The sequence below is a fragment of the Triticum dicoccoides genome, chromosome 6A (genome assembly GCF_002162155.2).
Source record: "Triticum dicoccoides isolate Atlit2015 ecotype Zavitan chromosome 6A, WEW_v2.0, whole genome shotgun sequence".
Lineage (NCBI taxonomy): Eukaryota > Viridiplantae > Streptophyta > Magnoliopsida > Poales > Poaceae > Triticum > Triticum dicoccoides.
Genome location: NC_041390.1, coordinates 427,569,636 through 427,579,105, shown reverse-complemented (window position 1 = coordinate 427,579,105; position 9,470 = coordinate 427,569,636). Strand labels below are relative to the sequence as shown.

The 9,470-nt window shown below is 46.3% G+C and overlaps 1 protein-coding gene across 4 annotated transcripts; it reads right to left on the bottom strand.

The window, feature by feature from the left end:
• Positions 1 to 2,685: 2,685 nt before the first annotated feature.
• Positions 2,686 to 8,505, bottom strand: LOC119317107 (adenine phosphoribosyltransferase 2-like). Of its 4 annotated transcripts, none has more exons than XM_037591503.1 (7): positions 8,126 to 8,505; positions 7,931 to 8,041; positions 6,048 to 6,140; positions 5,325 to 5,474; positions 3,967 to 4,025; positions 3,020 to 3,118; positions 2,686 to 2,910 (listed from the first exon to the last, which is right to left on the bottom strand). In XM_037591503.1, exons 1-6 carry the CDS (start codon positions 8,331 to 8,333, stop codon positions 3,035 to 3,037), a joined length of 705 nt encoding a protein of 234 aa, XP_037447400.1. In that variant the 5' UTR covers positions 8,334 to 8,505; the 3' UTR covers positions 2,686 to 2,910; positions 3,020 to 3,034. The 4 variants fall into 4 exon arrangements, with proteins under 4 accessions (XP_037447400.1, XP_037447399.1, XP_037447402.1 ...); XM_037591502.1 differs by having other exon boundaries at positions 3,015 to 3,118; positions 8,126 to 8,504; XM_037591505.1 differs by having other exon boundaries at positions 3,020 to 3,100; positions 8,126 to 8,502.
• Positions 8,506 to 9,470: the final 965 nt, after the last annotated feature.

The following is a 9,470-nucleotide window of genomic DNA, read 5'->3' as shown; positions in this document are numbered from 1 at the left end:
GTCTCTATGGGAGGTTGCCAGATGACCACCCCCGCTGCTTCGGCCAGAGCCCGACTGAGGAAACATGAGTTGTGGCTGCAATACTCTTTGAGGAAGGCGGGAGGATGGATGGGTATTGACAACATGGTGGTCCTGGCTTCATGTTGAAAAGATGTGTTGTCCTCCCGTGTTCTCTCGTTAGTTCTTGTATCTTCTCCTCCACCCCTGTATGGTTGGGGCTTTGTTTTCTTCCCTTGTGAGGAGCACTCTTTTTATTTTGTTTAGCTTGAATGTTGCACGGGTTGATACACCAATCTTCCCCCGCGTGCTGTAATAAGTTGTATTCGGTTTGGTTTCGTTTTTGATGGAATGGAACCGGAGTAAATGCCCTTTTCCTCTAAAAAATATAAAGAAGATACGGTGCGAACCAATTTGTAACTGGATGGTTAGGGGGACAATGTCCACCAGGATTCAAGTCCTAGACTTACACTAGTGTTCGCATTTTAGATTTATTTTAGTCCTTTCGGCAATGTGCCTTTAGTGGAAGGAGATGTTTCCATTGACTACTAAAACAACTGTGATCGTCTGTGACGACTTTGTCAATTCAAGATGATTTGCAGGCTGAGTGTCTTAGGGTGCTTATAGGGGTAGGGTGAGTGTATTTGTGTTTGTACTGTGAAAAAAAATCTGAAATTTTAAAAGCGCGCGCTGGACGAAGAGAACCAGCGGCCGCTTGCCACACATGCATGCGTACTTTTTTCTTGTCTGCTAGTGCATGTGGTTGTCCTTATTAAATGTGAATCAGACTAGTCATATAGTAAGGAAACATATATTCACCTTCATTTATTTTGGGTTTTCAAATTTTTAAAAAGTCACATCTTTCAAACCACGCGTCAAAATTCAGATCCGTCTTCACTGTTGGATTCTTCGCGATGAGATCTTTGAAACTAGATTCCACAAGAGTATGTTTCGACAAAAAAATCCGATGCCAAGTTTTGTGTTATATGATGCAACTTTCGTACTGCATTGTGCAACTTTAATACTGAATGAAGCAACTTTTTTCAAAACTATTTTTTAGAGCCGCATGATCATATTTTCTATGAGGTTGCAACCTAACAATTATGACAATCTGTGCAACTAGTCTACTGCCCGGTCCAACTACCTAGTAGTCCATGTGCAACCCTCCTCCCTACAAGTGGACGTGTAGTTTTTCACTCTTGGCACACCCTGCCCCACCCCCTATCATTGGTTTGTGCAATTTAGTCTTTTTGTCACGCCAACTGCCTATTAGTCGATATGCAACTCCTTCCTTTCCCTACTTGTTGATACATAGTTTTAGTTGGCGGGTTCAACAGACAGAGTTGCACATAGTCTGTTAGGCAGTTGGCCGGGGCAACATGCAACCTGGGATAGCTGGATAGTGAAACTCCACATTCATAAGGGTAGTGAAAAGTTGCATATAGGTAGGGTGCTAAAGTTGCACATCTCACTAATAGGGGTGGTGTGGACCGGGTGCTAGCAGAGAAACTACACCTCCACGAAGGATACAAGAGGCACATCACTGTTTGACAGTTTCGCCATGGCAGCGTATGAAGTTGCACATCTACTGCTAGGCAGTTGGCCGATGTAGTAAATAGTGAAAGCGCATCCATGAGTAGGGGGGAAATTTGCACGTCAAACTACTATACAGTTGGCCAGGGCAAGAGACGAAGTTGCACATCTCACTGGAAGGGGGTAGTTTGGGGATGGAGGTGCCATCAGTAAAAACTGCACGTCCACGGGGTAGGTGCAAAGTTGCACATCCACTACAGTTAGTTGCACACCGCTGCTAGATAGTTGCATAAAACAAGGACTAAAATTGCACAAAAATATTCTATCAAAATATACTCATACGAGATCTAGTTTTGAAGAGCACGTCGCAAGGATTCCAACAATGAAAACAAATCTTAATTCGGATCCATGATTTAAAAGTTATGGCTTTTCAAAATTTATAAATCATGAATTAAACGGTAGGAAGTCGTCCATACCATGCATGAAAAAAGCCACAACTAAATGCATGTGGATCATTTAATGCACGGTTGATTGATTGTTTCCGTTTAGCCAATTGAAATCATAAAAGTCTTTGCTAGATGAAGGAGACAAATAATTTTCATAAAAAGACCGACTGCTCGGAAGCGCTAGCCAGCAGCCGTTTGCTCGCTAGACGCGTCTAAAAAAGAAATATACCGCAACATGCAACGCTGCCACGCAACCTGATATAGTTGTCTCGCAACACGCAACGCTGCCGCGCCACAGGTTCAGATCCAGTCTGACGGTAGAAAAGTCATGGTGGTTGATGCAGCTACCACCGCTGCACCGCCGGCAACAACTTCACGTACGACACGCCTGAGCCGTACGACAGGCTAGCTAGCCGGAGAACGACTCCTGTAGGCTGTAGGCTCTGACCGGCCGGCAAGCCCTGCCTGCCGCCGGTCCGATCGACGTGACAAGACAAAACACGTCGCTTGCCCTGCCACGATCGACGCTGAAAGCAAGCAGGGCAGCGCATCCCCGCATGCATGCATGCATGAGACGTACGACACGACATGCACGACGCTTTGGCCGGCCCTAACGTACACGGGATCGCCCAGGACGAAACACTGCACTCCACTCTGTGATTCCCGTCACAGACACCACCATCTGCAGACGTTGCCCGTGCCAAAGAACGAAATCAAACCACACAATTAATAATAATAACCAATGATAATAATGGAACTACAGGACTCGCGTCTCAGCTAACGATCATTTCTCCCGAGCACAAGGAAGAAGCTCTTCAGTACAGTTGAAGAAACCACTCAGCCTACAAAGACTACACCCATCCATTCACGTACCGCTCCCTAACCTCCCCCACTCCCTAATACTACCGCAGCAGGATGAAGCCATGATGCGTCCCTGAGGGAAAAAAAAGGACCAGATGAGAGCACGGTACCACTCGATACTGAGTTCAGGTTCAGGGGTTTGCAAGAACAGAAAAGTGGCCTGAGAGAGAGGCTCACCTCACCTGGTCACCGGTTTCTTATTTTTCATATTCCAGAGACTCCACCAGTACATAGACAGGCTTCCCGTTGAGCTTGTAAAAATCCTGCACGGGGTAGAGTTGCTGTCTCAGTGACCACTGACCAGATTCAAGCAACACCTTTTACTACTCCCTCCGTCCGGAAATACTTGTCATAAAAATGGATACAAATGGGTTATCTAAAACTAAAATACATCTAGATACATCCATTCTTTGGACAAGTATTTTCGGACGGAGGGACTACAAGCTAGTAGGATAATTCGCTAATTCAGATACACTCAATGGAAAACTTTTCAAGCAGCTGCAGTGACTGGTGTAAGATTGACAGCGAATACTAAAGAATGGTTCCTGATGCTTCTTTCACATTGTCCTCAGGCATTTGATGCCACATGATCTCTATCCGCTATCTAGTAAGGTGCATCACTTATTCTGCAACATGAGCACCACAGGATGCACCGCCGCTAAATAAAATTGTGTGATGCAAGTCCCCATTCCTTGACCAATACTGGTATTATTTATTCACGTTAGCCTATGGATAATCAGCTGGTACTTATCTCAGCTGTGACTGTGAGGAATAGACATGGTCGGTCATGTTTGTTCATGGCCGCCTTTTGTGGAAACAAACCATTGACGCCACTGTCTGAAGCTACCATGGCGCCAACAGGCTATATGAAGTGTGCAGAGCAGACAGTATCTGAGCAAACTAGTAAAGGTGCACAGGCCAAGAACTATGCGATTTTCAAGTGGTCAAATCCGGTGACAGTGTAATTTAGGCTTCAGACAGAGCAGTAAACGAATGAGAATTGCTAACAAATACTACGAGTTGTGAGAGAGAAGAAGCAGAAATATAATATGTGTATATATCAGATTCAGACGCCATTCGACACTTTGGATAGTACCATATCTGATTCATGTGTAGAAAGACGAAATACCTTAAATTTAGGGAGCCCAATGAGACAAGCACACTCAACGACATCAGCTCCAGCACGTTCTGGAAATCAAACTGTTCGGTAAGAAAAGGTAGAAAAGGTATTCAAAAAATACCTATCTACTTTTTACCAGTGCAAGATAAAATTCATCTAGAAAAGTATCCAAAAGGCAGCATAGCGTTCTAGAAACAAGGTTGTGCAAAATACTATTAAAAAAGACGCATGCTTAATGGCATGACAGCGTCAGAGTAAGTGCAGACAAGGAAAGGTGCAGCTGAAAAGATAGTATAGCATTCTGGGCGAGAGTACTTGATTCTGTGATTGAAGCCCCCAAAACATGTAGTGTCAACATCAAATCATGCTTCCACATCAATTTGTACCAGGACATATCTTCAAACAAGATTCTCTCCGGAGAGATCTTGCCAAGATATAAAGCATGTCCCATTACGGAAGATTTCATACTAATTAATATATATATATATCTAGGTCAGTATCAGTTAGCACCAAGTTGTATGGAGGCCTGCCATCCGTACATGAGAATCCAATTAGTCTATTGCATTCCAGGGATTATTTAAGCTGTTTCTGACAGTGCTGATGCCGTTGTGGATTAGATTAATTAGGGTGGTAAAAGATGTGCAGGGTGTGGTACAGTTTCAAGACAAGTGATACTCCACTTGATAAGATACTTGAATCTGATACTCCTACTACTAAGCAACTACCGGTCTGCCATGCACTGGTGCCTTCAGTTCTGCAAATGTGTCACGGGCTAACAAGACGAGAATTGACTGATTAACTGTTGCACCGGTCAGTGAATAATGTGCTCTGAATGTGCCAGTGGAAAGAGTATAACCTCTGAAGTTGCACAAGTAACAGACAACTAAATAAAATGGCATCCATACGAATTACCCAAGCAAATAGTGATCAAATGCAAGGTATTCTGTCTGGATTCCTTACCAAATTCACAGTTATCCCCTCTGTCCATTAATATAAAACGTTTTTTAGACTGACCATAAGTCCAAAAAAAGTCTTATATTAATGAACAGAGGTTGTACTATTTAGTCGCATTTGGTTTGAAATTACCATGCAAGTACAGGTCAAGGCTGCAGGGGATGCATAATATTATACTCCCTCCGTTTTTATTTATTCCGCATATTAGGTTTTACTAAGTCAAACTTTGTAGTGTTTGACCAAGTTTATAGGCAATAACATAAATTTCATAATAATGAATACATATGATATGAAAATATATTCAGACTCTAATGATATTGATTTACTATTATGGATGTCAATATTTTCTATATACAAACTTGATCAAAGTAAATGAAAATGGCCGGAGTACTTGAAAGGTATGTGATACGTACCCAGAAGATTTATAGCAGCACAAAGTGTCCCACCAGTTGCAACCAGATCATCAACTATCAAAACACGCTCACGGGATTCGATAGCACCAACATGCATCTCCAGACAATCAGTTCCGTATTCGAGAACATAGGTCTCAGAAATCACCTCACCTTTCATGTTCGTAAAAGAAAATGTTAGCGCATCAGTGTGCTGCAAAAATACTTCAGTTTTATTTAATTTTTGCGGTTTGCAGAAAAACTTTAAATTGGCCACACAATATCTTGTCTAAACCCTGCCACCAACCTCTAGTTTTCTTTTTCTGTCTTTAGTGTCTGTAATAATTTGGTGTTCGCCCGGTTTTCCTCAAATTAACCGGGCAACTCTTTTCTTCTTATATGAAAATATGAAATGGCAGAGCTCCTGCCCATGCCTCGGCAAGCATTTAAAAAAAAGTAATAGAACATGTGCTGGAAACTGCAAAGGGAGATGGTACTGAATGTCTGCAAATTTCTTCAGGTTTCATCACGCGCTGCTGCATAAAGGGGCTGACAATGTTTTTTGTGTATGCGTGTGTGTGTAAAGTTCATTTACTTCCAGATTACCAGTTTTACTTGCTCGCGCGAGAAAAAAGATAAAAAAAATTACTCAACTAAGGTCGTTATTGCACAGCTGAATAGACAAATGGCAACAGGTTTCAGAGCATGGCAATTATGCAGAAAGGAACCTTTTCGAGGGGAGCTCACCTGGGAGTTTCTTAGGCTTGCGCAACGGAATGAACTTGGCACCGATGGCTAGTGCAATCGCGGGGCCAAATATAAATCCTCTCGCCTCAATCCCTGAAGGATGGATGGAAACAAACAAGTCAGAAGAATGCTCCTACACTTGGGCTAACACATCTAAAATAATCCTTAGTACTAGTATAATAAGATGATGAGACACAACATAATAACTCCATTTAGTCGAGAATAAGATACTCTAGTCTAGCCTATAGTCTAGTAATATGAAGAAAAGAGGAGGAGAGGAGAGGTTATGAGGAAACAGAATGGAAAATCCAGGACCAGCAAGGAATCGCAGAAGCAAAGCAGACAGAGGATCCAACAAAGGAACAAAGCAAAATCTGAGAAGCAGTACTTTCCCGTGAAAACGACGGCAGATTGGCCACATGCATGACCTCAGAGCAAACGGTGTACCGCGGCCACCCACCGTCCGATCCCCGGCAGACACGGCCGCGGCCGTCGGACCACGGGGGACCTGGTCCTGGTCCCCTCGCTGGCCGCGAGATCTGCCCGTGCCAGGGCTTCTACATGCGCCCCGGATACGCTATTGAATGCCGCAGATCCGCCCGGCCCGACTCGTGACCGCCCTTTGAAAAAACCAAGCCGGAAGTCGGAGAAGCGCGACCGCGTCATGTGCCAAACATTCCGGCACGCACGCACTCTGCGCGGCCCGGGTCGGGGCGGTCATACATTCCTCCAGCTCTAAACAACACCACTCGCGCAAAAAAAAAAACCATGAAAAAAAAGGAGCCTTCTTGTTCTGACCTGATAAGAGGGTGCTTGGATATGACTAAAAATAGTCTCTTTTAGAGGCTAAAGTTCCAAGCACCCCTGACTAAAGAGAGGCTAGGACTAGTCTTGAGGCTAAAATCTTTTAGTCATGGGAAACCTACTAAAATATGTATTAGCTCTCTTTCTCCTCATTTAATTCCTCTCCTTAGTTCTGGATTGGGGGTTTGGAGGATAATAAATGCTCAATAACTAGATTTTAGTCTTTTTAGTATTTGGATCCAAGCATGGGTGAGACTAGCAAGTTTTAGTCCCACTACTTTTAGTCATGGGACTAAAACGTATCCAAGCATGCTCTAATTATAGTGCTAGTACTAGTGAGCAGCTCACCTGCCGATTCCTGAGAGAGAGAGAGAGAGGGGGGGAGAGAGAGAGAGAGAGAAATGGAGCTTTTGAGCACGCCCCGATGAGAGATCGACCATATGGCCATGGAAATGGAGCATAAAAGACCATACCCCCCACATGCACAACGTACCAGACGCCCGACTTTCCGTTTTGGTAGGCAGCCCTCGCCTCGTGACCGGAAACGGCCGACGCAGCACCGTTTTAGTTTTACCACCACGCCATTACCAACCGTGACCGCCACAACTCCTACTCACATGCACAGTAGTACTCCTAGGGATTTGGTAGTGGCACATCTTCTACTAAGAATAAGATCAAGGGTGTGGCAAAGCTTAGCCAGCAGGAACAGTGGCGTGGGACTATTATTGTGGCTGCTAGTATATGATAGTATTGTCCTCCCGAGAAAAGGCGACGGACGGGTGAGTAGAGCGATGCGAAAAAGCGCACCCGGGCGACGACAAGCATGGGGGAGCAAAAGGACCACGGGAGATCTCCCTCAAAGATATTACGGAATGGATGGAATCTCACAACACTACACTACGCTGCCAACAGCTCAGCCCAGCCATCCTCTCCTCTCTACCACCCTCTGCCTCTTCTTGCCTTCAGAGGACGGAGCGTTGATCCATACAACAGCTCAGCTAGCTAGACAAGTACTCCTACTAGTACTACGTACATGCATGTGGGAATTACTACTAAGGAGGGACGGGTGGGTTACTTACCGGCGACGGCGGCGATGCCCATGCCGCGGTAGCGCTCCACGAACATGTCCAGGGCGTCCTTGAACACCCCGGGCCGCAGCAGGAGCGTCGTGATGTCGTTGAACATGATGCCTGCGATGCCACCCAACAAGCAAGTTTTATGTCGGTCGTGCGCTGCGCTGCTGGATGGATCAAGATTCAAGAGTCGAGACCTACCTTGCTTGGGGAAGTGCGGGACGACGCGGATGGCGTCGGAGATGCCCTGCAGGCGGGGGTCACCCGGCGCCACCACGGCGTCCTCGGCCTTGGCCTTGACGTCCGGCATGGCCACAACGGCTGTGGCGTGGCCGTTCTCCTTGGCCTTGCCGTTGCCGTTGCCGTTGCCGTCCTCCATCACGGCGTCGCAATTGGCCTCCTCGCCCATGCCCACTCACTCACTCTGCACTCTGCGGCTGCGCTGGAGCTGGAGTGTGGAGCTCAACAAGTGAGTTAATGTTGCTTGCTGACGGGTGTGGCGTGCCGGTGCGGTGTATATATAGCAGGGAAAAGGAAAGGAGAAAGAGAGAGGGGGGTTGGGGTTGCGGTTGCGGTTGCGGGGGCGCTCCTTCCTTTATCACGACGACGAGTCATCCTTGGACTCGGAAACAAGCAGGCAGCGGACCACGGGGTCCTGTTCACAACGCATAGCCTGTGACCCCCCCGCGTAGGGATAGACCCTGTCTATAGCCTACTTGTACGTGACAATGTGCCTGTGTGGGCGTCTGTGGGCGCGCGCGCGCCGCGTCGCTTTCCCGAGCTACGGCCTCCGCCTCTCTCTCTCTAGAGTTTTCTTGCTTCTATTGGTGAGCAGTAGGTAGCCGTTTCAGAGAAATGGAACAGGTGGAGTGAGGAGTTACTCCACTTGGCACCGGCGCCGATTCCCACAGGCGCGCGCACCATCTTTTGCTCTGCTTTTCACCCGTCCGTGTTTCGTCGCTCCGCCTCGGCATGGCACCATGTCCAAACACGCGGCCGGAGCGGAGCGGATCCGATGCCGGTGCCGCTGCCGCGCGCAGGAGCAGCAGTGGGCAGCGGTACGGCGCCAGTTATGTCACCTTTATTTCGTCCAGGTATTCGGTGTACCGTGCCGCGAGCCCGTACCGGTGCTGCTGCCGCCCTGTGGGTATGCAGTGTGCTCAGCCTCGACGTCTTGGCTCTCTTGGATCGCTCATGAATTCATCGGTGGTGATCATGCGTTGTTGTTGATCTTCTTGTGGGAAATTGGCGTGGATGGCAAAATCTCAAGAGGATATTATCTTGAAGATAAAATTGGGGAAGATCATATTCACATCAGGAAAGTTGTAAGTGTGTTGTGCTCATGCAATGAGAACAACCACTGCTTGAGACTAGCCATAGTGGAGAAGTAATTTCAATAGTAACATATATATCGTCACCTATGTTACTATCTTTAGAGTGGGTAGTAATATTAGTGCGGTGTCATGCAAATCTTCATTTATTAGATTATAGCCTCATATTATATTGGGATATGTGATGTTACGGTAACTGACTAAGTTACTCGATT

What these genes read in the sequence shown, in the direction of transcription:
- LOC119317107 (XM_037591503.1), bottom strand. Translation starts at nt 8,333, where the DNA reads ATGGGCGAGGAGGCCAATTGCGACGCCGTGATGGAGGACGGCAACGGC. An exon ending in CCCGCACTTCCCCAAGCAAG is followed by an intron (nt 8,042 to 8,125) that starts GTAGGTCTCGAC and finishes GTGGCATCGCAG; the next exon opens with GCATCATGTTCAACGACATC. An exon ending in CAAGCCTAAGAAACTCCCAG is followed by an intron (nt 5,475 to 6,047) that starts GTGAGCTCCCCT and finishes CGAACATGAAAG; the next exon opens with GTGAGGTGATTTCTGAGACC.